Below are 25,456 nucleotides of genomic sequence, written 5' to 3' on the forward strand. Positions count from 1 at the left end.
GAGTCTTGTGACCCTTCACAAAACAGGGATTGGGAAGTATATTGAATTATTAAAACCAGTCAGCAAAAGAGATGGAAATTGAACTTGGGATATTCTGGCTCCCAGCCCCATGTTTACTACCCTACACTTCAAGAATCCAAGGGGTCCCTTTGACCAGATTCCATGTTTCCCTGAAGCATTTTCACAGAAGTCTTGATCATTTCAGAGTAATTCAGGGGCCTATGGAGTGTCACACTTTGAGCTAGATCCCCAGGTGAGCCAGAGCAGTGCACCAGAAGAGGAAGGGAATGACACCTTTCTACCATTCTGATTTGGGCAGCTGCCAAAGGCCAAGCCAGCTCCTGGTGCAAGTTAGAGCAGCCTCAGCACTTTCTAACTTGCACCAGCCGAGGATGGCCCTCCAGGGGTTGCTCTGTCAGCCAGGATTGTCAGAGTACATGACATTCTAGCCCAGAGGTCGGCAACCTTTCAGAAGTGGTGTGCCCAGTCTTCATTTATTCACTCTAATTTAAGTTTTCACATGCCGGTAATACATTTTAATGTTTTTAGAAGGTCTATTTCTCTAAGTCGATATTATAGAACTAAACTATTGCTGTATGTAAAGTAAATAAGGTTTTTAAAATGTTTAAGAAGCTTCATTTAAAATTAAATTAAAATGCAGAACCCACCAGACTGGTGGCCAGGATCTAGGCAGTGTGAGTGCCACTGAAAATCAGCTCGCGTGCTGAAAAAAAAAAATAGGAGATATACCAATCTCGTAGAACTGGAAGGGACCTTGAAGGGTCATTGAGTCCAGTCCCCTGCCTTCACTAGCAGGACCAATTTTTGCCCCAGATCCCTAAGTGGCCTCCTTAAGGATTGAACTCACAACTCTGGGTTTAGCAGGCCAAGGCTCAAGCCACTGAGCTATTCCTCTCCACTCCCACCACAAGTTGCCTACCCCTGTTCTAGCCCAAGACACTCCCACATCCAGTGTAAAGAGTGGCTATTGTACAGCTGACTTTTCATGGAATCTTGCCTCCTTAAGGCAGGTTTAACTACCCTTTACACCACTACAGCAGCACAAAGAGGATCTAACTGGTGCTGAGGATCAGCTCTATAAGCTTATCAGGGAATCATATGCAAAATAAACAATATAGTTTGCAAAGAGTCCTAACACAGCCAAGTTAAAACATTTTTTCACCAGAATACTGAATGGGCCTTCACTATACTTAAGGCTATTCCCCTGCCAAATTTCAACCTTCTAACTCCACTTTTTTTAGCTGGAAGCTGGTTCAAAAGAAGTCACAAGATTTTATTTTATTTTTCCCATGGGGACAGTGCAATTTTTCCACTCTTTCCCTCTTTCATAAATAACAGCCTTTTTTGCTCACATTTTCCAGAACAATTCACTTTTGGTCAGAGATTAACCATGGAAACTTTCAGCCTAAACAGGACGCTTCAGAAGGATACAAACACCTCTGAAAAGGAGCTGGGATACAACTGTAACGATAGCAGGCCCCAACCAGCAACTCCTAAAATAAAAGGTTTTGCCAGCTAATATGTTCTTCCAGGAGGCTCTAACTTCCATTTTTAGCCTCCCTCATCATCTCAACTCTTTGCTGTAGTTTGGGTGGATAGGACTACCATTTAATTAATGCCAGATAGCTTGGTCATGCTATCCTGACAATCCTGGCACTTAGGACATGCAGCTGTGATCTTTCTGTTGTCCTGAGAGAGGGTTAACCCTCCCACTACCAATCAACAGGGCTTACTACACCTCACCCTAGTGGCACATTGAAATGACCTGTCATGTTGCTTTTCTTTACTGCATTCCTGATAGTTGTCTGATGCAGTGGTCATTTAGCAATCCTGATTATTATTACATTGCCATAATGTGGTTGGTCTGTAGCTGTCCCTTTTACTTCACTTGGAAACAAAGCATTCTCATTTATTGGAATGATATTTTGTTTTGGGAGAGGGTGAACAGCAGGTGCACCTAGCATTTATAGACGTCAAAACGTAATTGAGTTATGAGTAAAGGACATTGGGGGGAAATACAAGTACTTTAATGCATGTTTTGCATTTCTATAATGTGCTTACTATTAATATTGTAGCAATTAGAAATGTTTTTTTGCCGAGATTAAATAGGAAATGGACTGAGATGACAAAGCTGCTGTCATTCTGCCTGCTATGGTGCACAATTAACTGATGAATAATGTGTATGATTTTTCTCCCCCTTACAGTTGCACTCAGCTGTGACCAGGATCCAAGTACAAAGACCTGGTTTCAATTACACATTTGCCCATATATGTATCCTGAATAATGACAAGACTTGCATAGTGGATGACATAGTGCATGTACTGGAGGAGCTAAAGTCTGCTCGATCTTCTAATCGAACTAATTTTGTTATCACATATCCAATCACTCACCTAAAGGATGGCAGGGAAGTGTATAACGGACACCAGCTTGGCGGGGTTACTGTGCACAGCAAAGATCGGGTGAAGTCTGCAGAAGCCATCCAGCTCACCTACTACTTGCAGACGATCAACTCTCTGAATGACATGGTAGCAGAAAAGTGGGAATCCATCTTTTGTGACACTGTCGAACTTTTCCAGAAATCCAACAGGAAAGTCAAAATGTATCCCTTCACTTCGTCTTCACTGAGGGAGGATTTCCAAAAGACGAGCAGGGTGTCAGAACGTTACCTGACCACAAGCCTGGTCCTTGTGGTCACTTTGGCCATACTCTGCTGTTCCATGCAGGATTGTGTCCGCAGCAAACCTTGGCTTGGCCTTTTAGGATTGTTAACAGTGAGCTTAGCCACTCTGACTGCAGCTGGAATCATCAATCTGACTGGTGGGAAATACAATTCCACCTTCCTGGGAATTCCCTTCATCATGTTAGGTAATTATCTCATTCTAATTTTTGTGGGGGTTTCTGGTTCTTTGACGTATTTCATGGGCAGCAGAAAAGAAGCCAGTCATCACTGCATGAGTCCCAGTACCCATTCATTGTGACACTGCAGTGTACTTATCCTCATCATGAATTCATCTGGTATTTGTAATAATAATGCTTATGGACATTAAAAAAAAAAACTCCACAGGGACTTGGTTGTTTTGTAGCACCATTTGGTATGGCATTCTGCTCATGTGGTAGATAGAGACAATTTTGTGCTAGTGGAGTATGTTATCCAAGAGAGGGAAACCAACAGCAGCTTCTCTGTGGAAATTTGATTATGTTTTTTGGTACTCAGCTTTATAAGGAAACCTTTGCACAGGCCCCTTTGGTGAAATTAAAATATCAGCTGCCTTGGTAAATAAAAGGGGCACTTTTCATTTACAGAACAATAACTGTACTCCCCGTGAGTACACACTCTTGTTTTATCATGGGCTTATGTTTTAATCAGTCTGTTTCGGGAATCAATGCAGTAATAGGCAGTTTCTTTGTGGCATTTCACTTGAAAAATGAATTTGCCAAGACAGTTTAAGTAGCAATATGCACTGCTAAGTTGCAGAGCTCTGGCTCTTGCTGACCAGGCCAGCTCACACCATTCAGCATCAAGCCTTGCAAATGATCAAAGTACTGACAGACTATGAAGATTGTCCTGTGCAGACCTATGGGTTGGTGGCATTACCACAGGGATTTTTATACTCCACTCACCCACCATAATTTTTTGGATATCAAGACAAGGAGAGTCAGATTGTACCTGATCTGAAGTCAGTGGAAAGACTTTTATTAACTTCAAGGGTCTTTTGATTAGGCACATTTTGGGGAAACTTGGCACTAAATCAAAGCAGGCAGAGGACTTCACTAGTGAATGTAAAAAGATAGCTGGAAAGCTCATTCTGTTTGCTTTTGCGTTTTGTTCATGAATGGTAGAAAAACTTTGTACACTGCAGGTGTCTGATATGTCCTTGTTCGCAACGTTATTCATTTGTGAAGAATACCTCATGCATTGATTTAATAACAGTTTTCCCAGCTGAAAATCAGTGTGCAGTACTACACATTTTCAGCACATGTGGATCTCCGATTACTAAGTCACATCGTGTAGTGATGTTACATGTTTCAGTAGGTTTGTTTTATATTCAAAACTAGGCCCACAATGATGTGCCTATAATATACTTGTGCTCCTGACATGTTTAATTAAAAGGATGTTACATTTTATAAAGCAGTCATTTAGGTGCAGAATATACGTAGTGGAAAGTAAGTAAACAGAAAGCAGACCCTCAAATGTCACATCAGAGGCAGCATGTAATTCTGATTTTCAAAACACATCCAAAAAATTAAAATAAAATGTAACATGATCAAAAGGAAATATCTTGCAGGAATTTTCAGGGAGGCTAGCCTACTGCCCTGTTTTCTTATATTTGACTTTATGTAATCTAAAAATGCCTTGATCAAACTAAGGAGATTATGCAAAATATCCTGTTTTTCTGTGTGTGTTATAAAGAGAATATTCACTGCAGAAATTAAATCTAAAAGTCCATCCATAGAAATGAAAGTATTTTGCATGGAGTGACTTTGAAATATAAAATGTTAGCTAGATTAAGGGATCAAAACTCACACTGCTTGAAGACAGCCTTTTACATTTTTAATTCATTGGCAATGAATGTGCTGCAATCTACATGTCTTATGGGGGTGGGGGTGGGTGCAAAGTTAACTATGGTTAGTTTGCATGCAGTGTTTTTGTAGCCGAGTTGGTCGCAGGATATTTGAGAGATAAGGTGGGTGAGCTAATATAGTTTAACTCTAGATCTCTTTTGATTGCCAAACACTATAGACCAAAATTATTTTTTAATTCAAATGTATTACTATTTTTTTAGGAGTGATTTTCTAGCAAGTAATTAAACTTTAAATAACTGTCAGAACCTACTAGCCCATTTCACTTGAATCCTTTGCATGGATTAATATAAACTCCTGAAAATCAGACATGGACATGAAGGACAGATGTACATTTTTTAATGAGAACTGGTTTAATCAAGTGGACAACTGAAAACACAATTTTTTTTCTTCTGACAGCAAAGTGAAGCAGGACATAGAAAGATTCTGCACAGATTTCAACAAATATTTCACATATATACATTTAAAAAATAAAGCCTCCCATTAGGTAACTGAAAGCTAGAGGTGCAATCTAACATTGATTGTAGTCAGTGGAGATACTTTAATTTAACTTCAACGAGGACTAGATCAGACCCTAGATTTACTGACCTTCAGAGAATATAGGATTTCTGGTCTGTGGTTTAGTGTGGTATCTACTACTTACCCACGTTTTCTTAGCTGAACATGGGCTCCCATAGTAACACAGTGGCCAAAAGAGCTAGCACAATCCTGGGATGCATAAACAGGGAAATCTCAAGTAGGAGTAGAGAAGTTATTTTACCTATGTATTTGGCACTGGTGGAATACTGTGTCTAGTTCTGGTGCCCACAATTCAAGAAAGATGTTGAGAAATTAGAGAGGGTTTCGGAGAGCCACGAGAATGATTAAAAGATTAGAAAACATGCCTTATAGTGATAGACTGAAAGAGCTCAATCAGTTTAGTTGAATGAAGAGAAAGAAGGCAAAGAGGTGACTTGATTACAGTCTCTAAGTATCTACATGGAGAAAAAATATTTAATAATGGGCCCTTCAGTCTAGCAGAGAAAGGTGTAACATGAACCAGTGACTGGATATTGAAACTAGAGAAATTCAGAATGGAAATAAGGTGCAATTTTTTAACAGTGAGGAAATTAACCATTGGAACAATTTACCAAGGGTCATGGTATATTCTCCATCACTGACAGTTTTTAAATCGAGACTGGATGTTTTTCTAAAAGATCTACTCTAAGAATTATTTTGGGGAAGTTCTGTGGCCTTCTGTGATATACAGAAGGTCAGACTATATGATCACAGTGGTCCCTTCTGGCCTTGGAATCTATGAATCCATCATCTCATCACTACAAGGAAAAACGTTGTCAGAAAAAAAACACTTATTCCTGATTCAAATCCTGATCTTACACAGATGCCACTATGCCACCACTGTGATCAACTACAGCTGGTCAAATAATATTTCTCAAATAATATATTCATAACATTTCACAATATTTGTCCAGTTATTCACTGAATGTTTTTAGATGATTTTCCCAATTACATACAGCCAGACTGATAATTCAGGTTTCAGAGTGGTAGCCATGTTAGTCTGTATCAGCAAAAGCAACGAGGAATCCTTGTGGCACCTTAGAGACTAACACATTTATTTGGGCATAAGCTTTTGTGGACTAAAACCCACTTCATCAGAAGCGTGGAGTGGAAAATACAGTAGGCAGATATAAAAATACAGCACATGAAAAGATGGAAGTTGCCTTATAAGGTGCCACAAGGATTCCTTGTTGGATTTACTGATAATGCAGGCAGTATATTTGCAAAACAAAGTATTCAATTAATTGTGTACTATTTTTAATAGATTATTGACAGATCCTCCTCTTAATTATTTACCTCGTGTCAGCCTCAACCCCCTCCAACAGTGAACAATTTGTAGTGCAGAAAAGGTAGCTTCAGTTTCTGTATTTATTGAATTCTTTGCCTCACTAAGTCTTGATTGTGGTGATGGCTTTTATGTTGTGGACAGGCTTCTTTACCACAATTAGGATTCATCAATTGCTTATTAAAACAAAGCAGAAATCAAATAAAGTCATTGAAACTTACAGGCTTCTGAGATATGCTATTCAGTGAGATACAGCACTAGTCAGAAGTACAGCAGGAGCCTCTCCACCTGGTCCCAAAAGGGCAAGGTTCTACTCTCACCATATATGAATGAGGTTTTAGGGACAGGGAGGACAGGAAGAGCTGCAAAGATTGGAATCTTATACGGCACTGATGAGGTGCTGTCTCAGCCATTGAGCTAAATATGGGAATTTTTGCAACAAGCTTTGTTTTCACTGTGAACATTTTGCACAGCTCTTAGATAAATGACTGCTTCTTGGAGCAGCCAATCCTGGAACCCATAAGAGGAGAGGCAATTCTTGATTTAGTCCTAAGTGACACACAGGATCTGGTCCAAGAGGTGAATATAGCTGGACCACTTGGTAATAGTTTCATAATATAATTAAATTTAACATCCCTGTGGCGGGGGAAACACCACAGCAGCCCAACACTGTAGCATTTAATTTCAGAACGGGGAACTACACAAAAATGAGGAGGTTAGCTAAACAGAAGTTAAAAGGTAAAGCACCAAAAGTGAAATCCCTGCAAGCTGCATGGAAACTTTTTAAAGACACCATAATAGAGGCTCAACCTAAATGTATGCCTCAAATTAAAAAACATAGTAAGAAAATAAAAAAGAGCCACTGTGGCTAAACAACAAAGTGAAAGAAGCAGTGAGAGGCAAAAAGGTATCCTTTAAAAAGTAGAAGTTAAATTCTAGTGAGGAAAATAGAAAGGAGCATAAACTCTGGCAAATGAAGTATAAAAATAAAATTAGAAAGGCCAAAAAAGAATGTGAAGTACAGCTAGCCAAAGACTCAAAAAGAAATACCAAAAAATGTTTAAGTACATCAGAAGCAGGAAGCCTGCTAAACAACCAGTGGAGCCACTGGACGATCAAGATGCTAACGGAGCACTCAAGGACGATAAGGCCATTGCAGAGATACTAAATGAATTCTTTGCATCAGTCTTCACAGTTGAGTATGTGAGGGAGATTCCCAAACCTGAGCCATTTTTTTTAGTTGACAGATCTGAGGAACTGTCCCAGATTGAGGTGTCATTAGAGGAGGTTTTGGAACAAATTGATAAACTAAACAGCAATAAGTCACCAGAACCAGCTGGCATTCACCCAAGAGTTCTGAAGGAACTCAAATGTGAAATTGCAGAACTACTAACTGTAGTCTGTAACCCATCATTTAAATCTGCTTCTGTACCAAATGACTGGAGGATAACTAATGTCACACCAATTTTTAAAAAGGGCTCCAGAGGTGACCACAGCAATTAGAGGGAAGTAAGCCTGACTTCAGTACCAGGCAAACTGGTTGAAACTATAGTAAAGAACAAAATTGTAAGACACATAGAGGAATTTACTTTGTTGGGTAATAGTCAACATGGTATTTGTAAAGGGAACTCATGCCTCACCAATCTACTATAATTCTTTGAGGGGGTCTACAAGCATGTGGACAACGGGGAATCCAGTGGATATAGTGTACTTAGATTTTCAGAAAGTCTTTTACAAGGTCCCTCACCAGGCTCTTAAGCCAAGTAAGCTGTCATGGGATAAGAGGGAAGGTTCTCTCATGGATTGGTAACTGGTTAAAAGATAGGAAATAAATGGTCAGTTTTCAGAATGGAGAGAGGTAAATAATGGTGTTCCCCAGGGGTCTGCACTGTGCCCAGTCCTATTTAACATATTCATGAATGATCTGGAAAAAGGGGTAAACAGTGAGGTGGCAAAATTTGCAGATGATACAAAACTATTCAAGATAGTTAAGTCCCAGGCAAACCGTGAAGAGCTACAAGAGGATCTCAGAACTGGGTGACTGGACAACAAAATGGCAGATGAAATTCACTGTTGATAAATGCAAAGTAATGCACATTGGAAAACATAATCCCAGCTATACATATAAAATTATGGGGTCTAAATTAGCTGTTACCACTCAAGAAAAAGATTGTGGAGTCATTGTGGATAGTTATCTAAAAATCCTCCACTCAATGTGCAATGGCAGTCAAAAAAGCAAACACAATGTTGGGAATCATTAAGAAAGGGATAGATAATAAGACAGAAAATGTCATATTGCCTCTATATAAATCCATGGTACGCCCACATCTTGAATACTGCATGCAGGTATGGTCACCCCATCTCAAAAAAGATATATTGGGATTGGAAAAGGTTCAGAAAAGGGCAACAAAAATTATTAGGGGTATGGAATGGCTGCTGTATGAGGAGAGATTAATAAGACTGGGACTTTTCAGCTTGGAAAAGAGATGACTAAGGGGGGATATGCTAGAGGTCTATAAAATCATGACTGGTGTGGAGAAAGTAAATAAGGAAGTGTTACTTACTCCTTCTTATAACACAAGAACTAGGGGCCACCAAATGAAATTAATAGGCAACAGGTTTAAAACAAACAAACAAAATGAAATATTTTTTTACACAACGCACAGTGAACCTGGGGAACTCCTTGCCAGAGGATGTTGTGAAGGCCAAGATTATAACAGGGTTCAAAAAAGAACTAGATAATTCATGGAAGATAGTTCTATCAATGGCTATTAGCCAGGATGGGTAGGGATGATGTCCCTAGCCTCTGTTTGCCAGAAGCTGGGAATGAGCGACAGGGGATAAATCACTTGATGATTACCTGTTCTGTTCATTCCCTCTGGGGCACCTGGCATTGGCCACTGTCGGAAGACAGAATACAGGGCTAGATGGACCTTTGGTCTGACCCAGTATGGCCATTCTTATATTCTTAAAGGTGTTCCGTGCAAAAAAAAAAATCTTTTAAAAAAAATCAATAAACCAGATTCAGATCTGTTACATGTGTGGAACCCCAGTGGCTTACCTGACTTGCCTGAATGTAAGTGGGAGCAGAATATCACTTACTAATTTAAACATTATGGCCCCAAATCATCAGCACACTTAAGTATGGGCATAAATGCTTTGATAAACAGGAATAAAAATATTTAAATGCTTAAAGTTAGATACTTGAATAATACTTTGCTAAATCAGGGCCTATACACTTTTAAACTCCAGAAGTACATAAAACAAATCAAATTCTTCACTATTATATTAAACAAATTATATAGGTGGTCATGAACTGCAAAGCAGAGATCCAGATTTTGATTCACCATCGCTTCCCCAACCAAAGTTTTTGGGTGTTTGTTATCTGGATCCAGGCCAAAATGTTGTATCAAAATACCGTGGATCACCATATCTAGTAAGTGTCATTTAATGATTCCTGATCCTTAAAAGTATATCCACTTCCTCAAAAGCACTGTGTGTTACATATCAAACCATTTAAAAATAAGCTGTGCTCATGAGACAGTCGACATGTTATATCATACAGCTATAATGACACATTGATCTTAGACAACTGAAATGAAATTTTCAGTGTTGGTCTTTCTATTTCAAAAAGGCAGTCTGTTATTCCTTTAGAAAAACTGTACAGTTTGTTCAAAAAGATTCAGCTCTTTTAAACGACCACATTCACTGAAAGAAGCATCCATGTAAAATAATTGTGGGATGTCAGACATTGCCAAATATGGGGAGAGATGCAGTAAATGTTCCACTGGCTTATATTTAGCTTCTGATTTAAAAGTGTACTAACGCATTAGAATAGGCCTGGAAAAAACAGTTCATCAGAAATAAAAATGGCCTGAACTTTCAGCCATCCGTAAACTGATCAAACATTTTGCTAAGTTTGATAAAATACAGATAAGTGCAGTGCCAACACTCACAGTCCTCTACAAGCCTCTTTACTTTGTCAAAACATTCTTTGCAGTCTCAGCAAGTTGAGGAATCTCTGCTGAGCCAGCAGCAATCTTGAAAATATGCAACTTCTCAAACCTCCTTAGGTTCAGAGGAGAAGGTAGTTCACATGGCAATTAAAGGCCTAAAACGTGAAATTTTAGCAGAGTGACAAGACAGAACCCATAAAACAAAATGTCAGACCAGAGACCTTTTTCTTGAATATCAGACAGGTAAGGTTTGGACTAGAAGAGAAGGAGTTGGAAAGTCTGTGGACTCACTGCCATCTGGAAGAAGCAGACAGAGACGGGACAAGGAGCTATATGAAGTCAAGAAAAGGAAGATGGGGAATTATGTTGATGGGAAGGGAAATGTGGGGTTAAAAAAGCAGGGTAGGAATTGGCTGTGTTTGAAGGGGAGAGGGACAAGGACAGAATGTGAAAGCAAAAAATGGAAATGAAAGGAACTCTAAAGGTCTAAAAATGCTCAAGCCTATGTGTAGCTAAACAAAACCAGGGAGACTATGGAGTGGCAAGGAAAATGTGAAGAGCACTGCAGCATAGCTTGAAATACTAAGTGCAATTTCCTGCACTTTGGAAGATTTGAGACCAAGATTTGAACAAACAAGTACAGACGCCCTCCGACTTACGCAATCGTTCTGTTCCGGAAAGCCTTGCGTAACTCGAATTTTGCATAAGTCAGAAATGTATACCCGCATGTTACACAAAAATTTCCGCAACTCAAAAATCCTATTTCTGGCTTATGGAACTTTTTGCTTAAGTGTGAATTTTCATAAGTAGGGTCTTGTGTAACCCGGGGAGCATCTGTAGTCTACCTGCCATTTCTTTGGAACTCTGAAGTAAACTACTAGTGGTGAACTGCATTCTGTTAAAATGTAACCATGCTCAAAAATATCCCAGGCTCTGAAAGCACTCATCATATTCTCCATCAGACACAAAAAAATATTAATATATTCTTTTAAAACCCTCTGTCAGCATTAGTTTTACATACAGAAACATAAATGTCCCGTACCAAGTTCCTGAATGGCGCTCCCAAATTTCCTTCATTCCACATTTAAAGGTACAATACACACAAATGTTTGACTTTGTAGAGTATTTTGCCACCGATCTTTGTCATAAATTAATAAAAATGAGAAGCTTACTGTGTCTCCCTTGTTTTTATTCTTTTCACTCAGCTTTCTTTCCTTTTCTATCAACCTGTCTCTCTTCCTTGTCTGTTTCTCCTAAGGAGAACTTTATCTCCCCAAGTTTCTGTCCCTCCGCCTCTTCCCCTTCCATCTCATTCATTCCTGTTCTCACTTTCCCACAATCTTCACTCCCACATCCCTTTATCCTTCTGAGGTTTGTTTTCCCTTGCTTCCACTCTGCTTTCTGTATCCTGTTTACTGTCCCTCCATGCTCTGTCTTCCAGCTCCCACTTCAACCCTATATTCTGATTTCTCTCCCTAAGCTTCCCTCATCCTTTTTGCTGTTTCCCTGCCTTTGCTTAGGCTCCCACCTCTTTCTCGACTTCACCTTCCATTTCTTTCCCATTCTCCACCAGCTCAGTCATCTGCCCCCAATCTAACTTCAACAAACCCCAGCCTCAACAATCCGTCTTCTGCCCCTTAAACTTCTAAAATTGCTACTCTACCCACAATCCATACCCTTTCCCCTCATCTCCCCAGTGAATACTCTGGCCCTGAACAGTTCTTTGCCCAGATCCATCTTCTGCCCCCACTACATCTCTGAATACAATATCTGCCTCCTCAGACCCCTAATCAGTTCCCCAGTCTGTCCTTTGCCCATCCCATCCCTGCTTAGCCCCAATGCATCTTCTGCCCACATCTTCATCAATATCCATCCTCTGAACCCCTCAGTCCCTCCTCTGCCCTTCCAATCCAATCTGATCCAACTGCATTCTGTCTCCAATTGATTTTTCTGCTTCTCTCACCTCCCTGCTCCATAATCAATTGATTCCCTACCTACCCCAATCATATTCCTCTTCCAATCCATCTTTTTCTCCTCAATCACTGTAACAAATTCTGTGCCCTCCAATCCATCTTCCACAATCCCTCCCCATCACTCCTGAAGCAATATTTCTAGTCCTTTGATTAGATGAGCATAAATCCCCCCCCCCAGCCATGCCCATTCACCCTATTCTTTGTCCCCACAGATCTCCAGACAAATTCATCCTCTACCCCACACCCACTGGCAACTGATCACCCATCTTCCCCAAACAACTGCTGCTCTCCTTCCCTCCATTCCACCTACCAACTGATCTTCTGCCTTCAGTCCAGTGAGGAAAGCAAATGCAAAGGAGGCACTAACATTTGAAAAGAATGTATTTAAAAATACAAATAGTTCCCAAACATTTTATGCCATGTTCTCCCAGCTCTCTTCAAGTGCAAAGAAAATACATAGCTAACAAACTATAGTGAGATCCACGGCAAATATTAGTGTAGCAAGAACTGTGTTTTCCCCTATAAAAGGTCAGGAAGCAAGAGTACATTGTACTCAGATACAAATCCTTGTCCCAATTGAAATATGTCAGAGATGGCTCAGTGTGCTGAGTTAGCATGGGTATAGGCATCAATTTAGGAATACAACCTTTGAGGCAAAATTAAACATTGTCAGAATCTACCTGGTTTTGATCTCCTGGTGTTTTTCCCATGTTTCATGAAAAAATGTTCCATGTCCATGAAAAAATGTAATCAAAGTTGGGCATGAAACTTTGTTTTAGAAATAGCTTTCTAGAATCTGAACATTTTGAGGAAGTTTTGTGATGCATTTTGAATTTTGAGCTGGGCTGGTCCCTGGGCAGAAAGGGAGGTTACATGGCATATATTAATGTTTGCTGATTGGCTGAGCCTGTCTCGTGTGCTCAAGAGGGTCAGCAGAAACCAATTTGACTCTTTTTCTCAGGTCTGTGTGTGAGAGAGAGAGAGTCCCATGTATCATAACAGGCTTGTGGAGGACAGTGAATGTGTCCCTGAAATACCAGAGAGGGGAGCAGGCCCATCTCTCTTCTCAACCTGACATAGCCCAAGGATGCAGTATATGACAAAGGCCCAAAAGGAGAGGCATATAAAATTATTTATTTCGGAAACATACAAAAATGCTGTGGGGTTCCTTCCTTTAGTGCAGTGTTTCCCAAACTTGGGACGCCGCTTGTTTAGGGAAAGCCCCTGGTGGGCTGGGCCGGTTTGTTTACCTGCCGCATCTGCAGGTCCAGCCGATCGCGGCTCCCACTGGCCACGGTTCGCTGCTTCAGGCCAATGGGAGCTGCTGGAAGTGACACGAGCTGAGGGACTTCTGGCTGCTGCTTCCAGCAGCTCCCATTGGCCCGGAGCAGCGAACCGTGGCCAGTGGGAGCCACGATCAGCCAGACCTGCGGATGCTGCAGGTAAACAAACCGGCCCAACCCGCCAGGGGCTTTCCCTAAACAAGCAGTGTCTCAAGTTTGGGAAACACTCCAGTCATAACATCAGTTTCATGATCCTGTTATAAATAATTTTCAAAAATAAAATGAGACACCAAATTTGTATGGAATATAACTCATTTTGGACCTAAAGTGAATGACATTTCTCAAAATGAGAAACAACTGTGAGGTATGTATAGGCCTGTCATCTTCGGGCAATCGGACCTCTTCCATGAAGAGGACACACGAAGTGCTGGGAGGGACAAAGGAAGAGAGTCTGTGACTAGGCCCGTTGGAGCAAGGGTGATTATGTAGGGACAGAGGTCCATGGCAGGTTCGGGGAGTTGCCTGTAAGTTTGGACATTTCAGCTAAGTATCCAAGCTGATCTCTAAACCTGAGGTTTCCCCATCACTAAATTTACTTTGTCTCCTGTTTTTATGAAGTTTTTCAATGTTAAGGGCAGTTTTCTGTATTGTTTTCTATGTTAATCTGTTCTGTTCATTATCCTAGATGCAGGGCAAAAATTATTTAAAGGGATAAAATTAGTGCATTATTGAACCATATTGGTTTCAGTGTTATGAGGCAGATGGGGAAATTGAAAGAGTTTAAGATGCTTCATATTTCAGTAGACCATGGATCCAAAAAAGAAAAAACATAACCCAGAACCAAGGATGCTTTGGCTTCTGAATTCAGATCCAAAACCCAATGCCTAAGTTTTTGCCCAAAATAAAATACACCCAGCCTCATTCCATCCTTAGGTATTCCTGTGTGCCATACCCAAACAGTGGTATTTAGCTGTTCTGTTACACACAAACATTATTTTTACATGGGCAGATTGAGATGGCCTCAGTTTTCTTTTTGATTGCTGTTGCTTCAGTTTTATATATTTCATGTAAGGTCTGTCAAGAAAACTCATTTTATTCTCTATGGAGAAGGTTAGCTCACAGTATCTTCTACTCTTGCCTAACGCTGTTATTTTATTTAACTTTCATTTGCTAATCTCCAGTACTTTGAATCTCAGTGGGTAGAATAGAAGGAAAAATCGGTAATGCTTTGCATATGGTGACATGACACCAATGGGAATCTGTCTGGGAGGTCTGTCTTACTTTGTGCCTGCTGCCCTACGCAAGCTGCTGGCATTCACGTTGAAAGCTCTTCTCTCTTGATTAAACATGGTTTGGTGCCCCTGAATGCTAGGGAAACTTTTTCTGCATGCTTTTGCTGTGTGTCTGCAGTGCCAGGGTCCCCTTATGTTTCCTAGTGCCATGGTTAAAGTCTCTGACATTCTATGCAACTCACCCCATTCCTCATGCAAGGTAAAGTATCCCTAGATATTCTGTGGTCCAAACCCCTGCACCATCCTCCATCCTCTGCAGCCACAGTATACTCCCCTCTTCCTCTCTGTATCCATAGCAGGTGTGTGGTTAACCAAACAGAATGTTTCTCTTTCTGTTCCTTTCAAGCTCTCTCCTCAGCTAAGAACTCAGCCACAGTACTGTGTGTTGGAGGGGGTTTGCACATTTTTCACACATTTCAATGTGAAAGACCAGATTTTCGAGGGCACAAATGGCAATTACGCCCCAACTCCTATTGAAAATCAACGTCAGTTAGACCCCTAGCTGTCTTTTGTGCCCTTGAAGATCTCCCCTCTATCAATCCAAAAGCTGGTTTTGAAGCATAGACCAGTATTTATTAGTGATCAGCAAATCTCCAAAAACTTTAAGCACAGATTCAGTTCAGAGAAGCATATAAAACGTTTGGATCGTCATACATAAATAAATAACCAGACAACTAAAAGCATATAGCTAAAGAGCAGCGCAGTACTTATATTCAAATATTTTTCAATGTGCTAAAAGAAACATATGATCTGACATTTCCGCCTCAGCCAGTTCTCTCTCAGAGTGAGTGGAGTAACCCACAAGTTGAAATAGAATTAACATCCTAACGTTTAAACACCAAAACAAGCCTTTGACATGGGACCACATTGGATTATTTTCTTAAGACAAATATTTGAACTGTAGGAAAAAGTGTCTGTCAAATGGTTTTCTGCTACCAGATTAAATATTCAATTTAAATAAAAACAGATTTTGAACCATATTTTGCCTTGCTTATCTCTGCTTCTCAAAATAAACTTGCCTCTCAGATGTTTTTCTATTTATAAAATGTGCTGACATTTTGCTGTCATAATAACAAACACAAACATTGCATCGGATCAGTATCCAAAAATGAAAGCTCCAAAAGAAACTATTCCAACCCACATCAAAAATAACATCCTCCAAACTCCCAGTCTACCCAAATCAGGTCTCTTGACTCTATTGAAGTCAATGGGACTACATAAAGGGCATAAAGTTAGCCATGTGCAAATGTCTTTGCTGGATCAGGGTCATAATACCTATACAATCACCACATGTGGAACTTTTGTCCATTTATTTTAACTGGGTTTGGTATGCTGCATCATACACTGGTGGGGAAACATAATATATGGATAATTTTTTTAAAAGTGGACATGATTAAAATATGTTGTGTTCAAAGTTTAATGACTAAAACATAAAATAGAATCCATCAAATTATATTTTTCTGCTGTTATTGCTCATGATCATGTTAAAACTAGGAAGAGAGATTGTGACTAGATCATTGAAAGAAAAGAACTAGTTAAATTAATGGAGGATTGTTCCATCGATAGCTATTAGCCAAGATGGTCAGGGATGTAATCCCATGCTTAGGCAGCCCTAAACCTCTGACTGCCAGAAAGTGGGAGGGGAAGATAGGGTGGATCTAGGGTGACCAGAGGTCCCGATGTTATAGGGACAGTCCCGATTTTGGGGTCTTTTTCTTATATAGGCTCCTATTACCCTCCAACCCCGTCCTGATTTTTCACACTTGCTGTCTGGTCACCCTAGGTGGATCTTGCCAAAGTTGCCCAGTTCTCTACACTCCCCCTGAAGCTCTGGTACTGGCCACTGGGCTAGATGGACAAATGGTCTGACCCAGGATGGCTATTCTTATTTCAGTCCAGTACTTTACACGTATTTCTCCTGTTCCATATTCCTCTATCTCTTATATAGATCCGGGTAGAGAGACACTAGATATGAAGTATACATAGCTTATGTGCATGTGTTTGTACATACTAAGGACTTACACCTAGACTGTAATTTTGGCTTGAATGGTACTAGAGATAACATAGTTTGTTCTTTTTATACATGTTCCTAAAGTGTATGTCCATTGTTACTTGTTTGTCATGATTAATTACTATTGTTTATATTATAGTAATTTATATAAATATTTTGGTTTTTATCTTTAAAAAGATACCACTCACCCTGGTTTATTGTTCTATGATAGGGAATACTGGGGAAGAGTTGCATTTGATAGAGCCCCTCTTTGTGCAAGTTTGGGAGAGTATAAATCAAAAAGGGCATGGCCTGACCAATATTAAGTGTTCCACCCCAGAACAGGAAGTTGGCCCTATGCCGCCTTTCCAAACAGGTGCATTCTTCAGAAACATAGGATGGGTGAAATATTCTGTGTCTGATGTGGAACATCCAAATGACTGAGGATAAAATTCACCCTTGGGCAGAGGGCCCACACAAGTCCTGTTCACCACCTACATGCTGTATCAAGTATTTTGAGGGCTTGTGTGGGTCCTAAGTGATACATTAGGCATGTGCTGGTGAATTTCACCATGCATGTGCAAGATAAAGTAATGTATCAAGCAGTTTGACTGATGGCACATGCATGTCTGTTCCAAAGATCCAAATACTATAAGGTGAGTGCACAACTGGTTGAAAGACCATTCTCAAAGAGTAGTTCTCTCTCACTGTCATACTGGGAGGGCATATCTAGTGGGACCCCTGTGGGTCAGTCCAGGGTCCGGTACTATTCAATATTTTCATTTATGACTTGGATAATGGAGTGCAGAGTATGTTTATAAAAATTGTGGATGATGCCAAGCTGGCAGGGGCTGCAAGCACTTTGGAGGACAGGATTAGAATTAAAAATGACCTTAAACTGGAGAATTGGTCTGAAATCAACAAGATGAAATACAATAAAGACAAGTGCAAAGTACTGCACTTAGGAAGGAAAAAAAATCAAATGCACAACTACAAAATGAGGCATAACTGGATAGGCGGTAATACTGCTAAAGGGGAGGGGGGCTATAATGGATCAAAACTGAATATGAGTCAACAACGTGATGCAGTTGCGAAAAAGGCTAATATTCTGGGGTGTATTAACAGGCCTTGTCCCACTCTACTCAGTACCAGTGAAGCTCAGCTGAAGTACTGTGTCCAGTTCTGTGTGCACGCTTCAGGAAACATGCGGACAAACTGGAGAGAGTCCAGAGGAGAGCAACAAAAATGATTAAAAGGTTCAGAAAACCTGAGCTAGAGCAAAGGTTTGAAAAACTGGACAGTTTAGTCCTGAGAAAAGACAACTGAGGTGGGACCTGATAACAGTCTTCCAATATGTTAAGGGCTGATATAAAAAGAAGAGTGATCAGTTGTTCTCCTTTTCCACTGAAGGTAGGACAAGAAGCAATGGGCTTAATCTGCAGTAAGGAGATTTAGGTTAGATATTAAGACAAACTTTCTAACTGTAAGGGTAATTAGCCTCTGGAATAGGCTTCCAAAGTAGGTTGTGGAATCCCCATCATTGGAGGTTTTTAAGACCAGATTAGACAAAAACCTCTCAGAGATGGTCTAGATCAGGGGTAGGCAACACTCACACTGCCCGGTCCTGGCCACCTTTGGCCACGGGGAGCTCTGCATTTTAATTTAATTTTAAATGAAGCTTCTTAAACATTTTAAAAACCTTATTTACTTTACATACAACAATAGTTTAGTTATATATTATAGACTTATAGAAAGAGACCTTCTAAAAATGTTACAATGTATTACTGGCACGCGAAACCTTAAATATTAGAGTGACTAAATGAAGACTCAGCACAGCACTTCTGAAAGGTTGCCAACCCCTGATCTATATTTACTTGATCCTGCCTCAGTGCAGGGGGCTGGACTTGATGCCTTCTTGTGGTCCCTGCCAGCCCTACATTTCTACGATTTTATGATGTTCTTCCTTGAGGTCCACAGACCCAGAAGAATGTTGTCCTCTAAGAAGAGCAAGCTATTGCACATTTCCTGTAGTTTTCCTTATCAACATGCACTGATCATGTTTGTACATGACAACTTTTACCTCTCGCCAGTGTTCCTCTCTCAATGCAACTAATTATCTGTGTGGAAATGCCGCAACATAGTCAACACAACCACTACTCAGGTGGATATTGTTAAACATTTCAATCTCTATTCCTTTTCTCCCAAATGGATCCAGTATAGGACTCAGACAGACAGTGTATCCAGAAACAAGGAGACAGATTCTTAGCTCATGTAAATGAAAATCTGGCCAATGCACTCTGCTTTTTGATCCATAGACTAAACCAGGGATTGGCAACCTTTGGCACGCGAGCCGTCAGGGAAAGCTGCTGGCGGGCCGGGACAGTTTGTTTAGCTGCGGTGTCCGCAGGTTCAGCCGATCACAACTCCCACTGGCCGTGGTTCGCCGCTCCAGGCCCATGGGGGCTGCAGGAAGTGGCGGCCAGCACATCCCTTAGCCCACATTGCTTCCTGCAGCCCCCATGGGCCTGGAATGGCGAACTGCAGCCAGTGGGAGATGCGATCATCCGAACCTGTGGACGCTGCAGGTAAACAAACTGTCTGGCCCGCCAGTGGATTTCCCTGATGGACTGCATGCCAAAGGTTGCCGATCCCTGGAATAAACCAATGAATGAACCCTAAGATGGGGTGGATATGGGCATACCTGGGTTTGTGACTATGATAATGATAAAAAAGTAGAGTTATGAGCTTCTATCAGGAAGGCAGCCATGTTTCAGACTTGGACAGCAGATATGGTAATATATGGTTTGCTGCCATCTGCAGTGTGGACACAAATGTTGAAGAGTGCTACGTAGGCCAGTAAATGGTTACAAACTCAGTAAAAAATGATAGTGTAAATTAACTTTGGTTCTAGTTCAATCAGCTTCTTTGAATTTTATTTTTCTGATCAGGAAGATTTGATCTAAACTGTATGCTCACTCTTTTGCTCTATATGCATGTTCATGAAAATTTTGCGACTGCTATTCACTGGCGTGTTTTAATTTCAAACTATATTTGTAGGGAGAGGTCATATCCGGCAAGTCACATAACATTTTTACTTTGTCATTGATTGGCAGTTCTTAACAACTGGTCATCAGGAAGATCAGCAGTGGCCATTTCACTTAGCTTCACAGAGGGTGGAGCTGGGTTTTAGGTGAGCTGTCTGATCCAGCTGGAAAAATTATGGAGGGAATCATCCCAAGCTCTTTGTCTAACTCTGGAAGGCACTTATGTAGCTGAGCAGAGCACAGAGTTATTTTTAATGCCATCAGCTAGTGGAATCTAGCATGTCTTCATTACATCATATACTATTACTGTTATAGTTTTGTAAAAGAAAATTCCCTGGGCCTGATTCGGATATCCCTCGTGCTGGTTTTACATGGGTTAGCTCTTTTGATTTCAGTGGAATTGCTTCGGATTTACACGGATGTAAGTGAGATCAGAATTAGGCCACCTGAATCCATGGGCAGCAGTTTCCCACACATGCATAAACCTTACTTCAATGTCCATATCTAGTCCCTGTAACTGACTATCCCAGGAAGACAGTAGCCTAGATTAGCTCAGCATTATTCTTAGTCCCATCAATTGGTGAAAATCATGTGTATTGTTACGGCATTTAACCTCATTAATGCAGAGGTTAATCATGATTAGTGTTTTGTGTACATGTGTGCTAAGATGGGGCAAATAAAACTAATTATCCATAAAATCATGGGTGGAGTTTGGGGGGCAGGGTGGGGCATTGCACCCCCAAAATTGCAAGCCTCGGGCAGACAGGCAGCCTGAGTGTGCAATGTAATGAGTTCCGCAGAGGAGACAAGAGACTAACAGATTTATTTGGGCATAAGCTTTTGTGGGTAAAAAAAAATCACTTCTTCGGGTGTATAGAGTGATAATTACAGATATAAGCGTAGATATATTGGCACATGAAGAGAAGGGAGTTACTTTACAAGTGGAGAATCAGTGTTGACAAGGCCAATTCAGTCAGGGTGAATGTGGTCCATTCCCAATAATTGATGAGGAGGTGTCAATACCAAGAGGGGGAAAATTGCTTTTGTAGTGAGCCAGCCACTCTCAGCCCCTATTCAAGCCCAAATTAATGGTGTTAAGTTTGCAAATGAATTGTAGCTCTGCAGTGTCTCGGTGAAGTCTGTTTTTGAACTTTTTTTGTTGAAGTATGGCTACTTTTAAACCTGTTATTGAATGTCAAGGGAGATTGAAGTGTTCTCCTACTGGCTTTTGTATGTTGCCATTCCTGATGTCTGATTTGTGTCCATTTATTCTTTTACATAGAGACTGTCTGATTTGGCCAGTGTACATGGCAGAGGGGCCTTGCTGGCACATGATGTCATATATCACATTGATAGATGTGCAGGTGAATGAGTCCCTGATGGTGTGGCTCATGTGGTTGGGTCCCATGATGGTGGCGCTAGAGTAGATATGGGGATAGAGTAGGCAATGGTGGTTGTTACAGGGATTGGTTCCTGGGTTAGTGTTTCTGTGGTGAAGTGTGTAGTTGCTGGTGTATATTTGCTTCAGTTTGCGGGGCTGTATGTAAGCGAGGACTGGCCTGCCTCCCAAGGTCTGTGAGAGTGAGGGATCATTCTCTAGCATAGGTTGTTGCTCGTTAATGATGTGCTGGAGAGGTTTTAGCTGGGGGCTGCATGTGATGGCCAGTGGTGTTCTGTTATTTTCCTTGTTGAGCTTGTCCTGTAGTAGGTGACTTCTGGGTATCCGTCTCGTTCTGTCAATCTGTTTCCTCACTTCCCCAGGTGGGTATTGTAGTTTTAAGAATGCTTGATAAAGCTTGTGTAGGTGTTTGTCTCTGTCTGCGGGATTGGAGCAAATGCGGTTGTATCTCAGGGCTTGGCTGTAGACAATGGATTGTGTGATGTGTCCTGGATGGAAGCTGGAGGCATGTAGGTAAGTATATTGGTCAGTAAGTTTCCAGTATAGGGTCAGTGGGTTTCTGGTATAGCCAGTGGGAGAACACTTCAGTTTTCCTGGACGCCCAGTAACACATTTAAAAGTAGCCATCCTTCAACAAAAAAGCTTCAAAAACAGACTTCAAGAGAAACTGTAGAGCTACAATTCATTTGTAAACTTAACACCATTAATTTGGGCTTGAATAGAGACTGGGAGTGGCTAGCTCATTACAAAATCAATTCTCCCTCTTGGTATTGACACCTCCTCATCAATTATTAGGAGTGGACCACATTCACCCTGACTGAATTGGCCTTGTCAGCACTGGTTCTCCACTTGTAAGGTAACTTTCTTCTCTTCGTGTGCCAATATATTTATGCCTGTATCTGTAATTTTCACTCCATGCATCTGAAGAAGTGGGTTTTTTACCCACAAAAGCTTATGCCCAAATAAATCTGTTAGTCTTTAAGGTGCCACCAGCAGGGCCAGCTCCAGGCACCAGCCGACCAAGCACATGCTTGGGGCGGCACCTTGGGGCAGGGCAGCACTCGGGGGTTTTGGTGTTTTTTTGATTCGGTGGGGCAGCGCTGGAGGTTTTTGTTTGTTTGTTTTTGTTTCGGCAGGGCAGAACTCGGAGGGGGGTGGGGGCTTCGGGCAGAGCGGTGCTCGGGGGCGGGGGTTGGGGCGATGCAGCTCTGGGTGGGGGCTTCAGTGGTGCGGCACTCAGGGGGGAGAGGGCTTGCCCGGCACGGCGCTTGGGGGGGCATTGCTTCGGGCAGCTTGGCACTGGGTGGGGGCTTCAGCAGCGTGGCGTTCGGGGGGCCGGGGGCTTGCTCCACGTGGCGCTTAGGGGGGCGGTGCTTCGGGCGGGGCTTGGGGGGGTGGGGCTTCTGGCAGCATGGCGCTCGGGGAGGCAGGGGCTTGCGCGGCGCGGCACTCGGAGGGCGGGGCTTTGGGCGGTACAGCGCTCACAGGGGGGGGCGGCGCTCTTTTTTTTTTTGCTTGGGGCGGCAAAAAAGGTAGAGCCGGCCCTGGCCACCGGACTCCTCGTTGTTTATAAATAGAGTGATTAACAGGTAATTAAGATAAGAAAGGGATGTTAGGGTGTTTCCTAAAGTTAAATTATCTGTTCCAAGCTTGGTGAACTGCAAAAAGTAAGAAGCCTACATGATAGAAAGTAATTATAGATTTTTCTACAATTATTTCAGTTGTTGGATTCAAGAGGTAGTAACAAAGTTATTTTTTTTGGAAGATAACATTTTTTAGACTAAGGAAATTCAATAGATATAATATACCTGGATGTCAGTAAGGCATTTGATACAGTTCCACATGAGAAATTATTAGTTAAATTGTAGAAGATGGGGATTAATATGAGAACTGAAAGGTGGATAAGGAACTGGCTGAAGGGGAGACTACAATGGGTCATACTGAAAGGTGAACCGTCAAGCTGGAGGGAGGTTACTAGTGGAGTTCCTCATCAGTCTTGGGACCAATCTTATTTAACATTTTTATTACTGACCTTGGCACAAAAAGTGGGAGTGTGCTAATAAAATTTGCGAATGACACAAAGTTGGGAGGTATTGCCAATATGTAGGAGGACCAGAATATCATACAAGAAGATCTGGATGACCTTGTAAACTGGAGTAATAGAAATGGGATGATATTTAATAGTGCAAAGTCCACGGTCATGCATTTAGGGACTAACAACAAGAATTTTTGCTATAAGCTGGGGACTTATCAGTTTGAAGTGACAGAGGAGGAGAAAGACCTGGGTGTATTTGTTGATCACAGGATGACTATCAGCTGTCGATGTGATGCGGCCGTGAAAAAGGCTAACATGGTCCTGGGGTGCATCAGGCGAGGTATTTCCAGTAGAGACAGAGAAGTGTTAATACCATTATACAAGGCACTGGTGAGACCTCATCTGGAATACTGTGTGCAGTTCTGGTCTCCCATGTTTAGAAAGATGAATTCAAACTGGAACAGGTGCAGAAAAGGATGATCTGAGGAATGGAAAACCAACCTTATAAGAGGAGACTCAATGAGCTCATTACATTACAATTTTAAACCTAACCAATGTCCCATAAGTGACTTGCCACAAGATGCCAGAACATGTTAGTATTAGAACTGAGTAGGTCTAATATTAATTTAATTTTCTTTCTTGATATAGGAATTAAATACAGTGCTCCTGTCAGATAATTTCTAAGTTATTAGCTGCAAAAAAAAATAGAGTTTTCAGTTGCCTAAGTAGCCCCTGGAACCACAGTTAAAGTTGCCCTCCCTCCCCCAAAAAATCTGAAATGGTGCCCTTGTGGGCTGGCACAGAATTCCCGCCCCGCCCCCCGCCGCCGTTGCCCATGCGCAGCCCTGTCGGCTTGACTGGAGCCACCCTCCCAAATATAGAAGTCAAACTGCACCTATGCATAAAATGCTACCATGTGTAACAGACAGCCATGGAAGAGTGGAACTTCCACTTTAGGGGGGTGTCCCACATTCCAAGAAAAGTAAAGAAACACACTTGAAACCAAAAAGTAAAATGCAGTGCAGTGCCACACCACAACATACTGCTATACTGTATCTATGTGCATGTAAAACTAAGGCTATGTCTACACTAGCATTTTTGTTGGCAAAACTTTTGTGAGGCAGGGGTGTGAAAAAACTCCCCCCTGACTGACAAAAGTTTTATCAACAAAAGCACTGGTGTGGACAGTGCTATGTCCGCAGGAGACACTCTCCCGCCAACATAACTACCACTGCTCGTTAGGGGTTGTTTAATTACACCAGCAGGAGAGCTCTCTGCTGCCGGCATAGAATGGCCTTACAGTAGTACAGCAGTGCTGCTGTAAGGTCCGTAGTACAGACATAGTCTTGTGAAAAGGGAATTAATGTTTGATTCCCAGTTTCTCGCCCTGTTTTCCATTACTGAAAAATTCTATTCAGTTTTTCGTTTAAATACATCCATTTAATCTTTTATGCGAGTTGTGAGAAAACCAACATAATTTTTGTATGAAATTAAAGAGAGCACACTGCATTCTTTAAAGACAGAAAATCTAACAGCAGCTGTCATGTTAGGCTGGCAGGGTTGCCTAGTGGATAGAGCACTGGACTGGGACTCAGGAGACCTGCCGCAGGGCAACTCATTTCACATCCCTGTGCCTCGGCCTCTGTGTCTGTAAAATGAGGATAATGATACTGACCTCCATGATAAAGTACTTTGAGACCTACTGATGAAAAGTGCTATGTAAGAGCACTTTTCTTATCTTATTTTTTAAAGACAAAGACAAAGATGGGTGAGACGCAGTCTGTAAAAACCCCAGGCTGCTGCAGAAAGTACAGTCGAAATAACTACAGCCTGAATTCACAGAAGGGCTTAAGCACTGCAACACAGACATGCATACACACTCTCCCCCTCCGACATTTTGTGTGGCATTAGGTGCTAATAACCCATTGGCTAAATGTGTTCACACATTATTTACTGAACAATTGTGAAAAACAAATCAGTACAAATAATGTATTGGAAAACTAAATAGCAGGAAAAGGGTTAAAATAACAGGATTATTT

At 41.4% G+C, this 25,456-nt stretch overlaps 1 protein-coding gene across 2 annotated transcripts in view; it reads left to right on the plus strand.

Moving 5' to 3' along the window:
• The window catches only part of PTCHD1 (patched domain containing 1), a 47,607-nt gene that overhangs the window by 14,484 nt on the left and 7,667 nt on the right, over window positions 1–25,456 (plus strand). For both annotated transcript variants that reach the window (XM_039521034.1, XM_039521033.1), the window contains one exon: window positions 2,226–2,886. In XM_039521034.1, coding sequence (XP_039376968.1) covers window positions 2,226–2,886 — 661 coding nt within the window. The remainder of the gene's footprint in view (window positions 1–2,225; window positions 2,887–25,456) is intronic.

The sequence above is a fragment of the Mauremys reevesii genome, linkage group 1 (genome assembly GCF_016161935.1).
Source record: "Mauremys reevesii isolate NIE-2019 linkage group 1, ASM1616193v1, whole genome shotgun sequence".
Taxonomy (NCBI): Eukaryota; Metazoa; Chordata; order Testudines; family Geoemydidae; genus Mauremys; species Mauremys reevesii.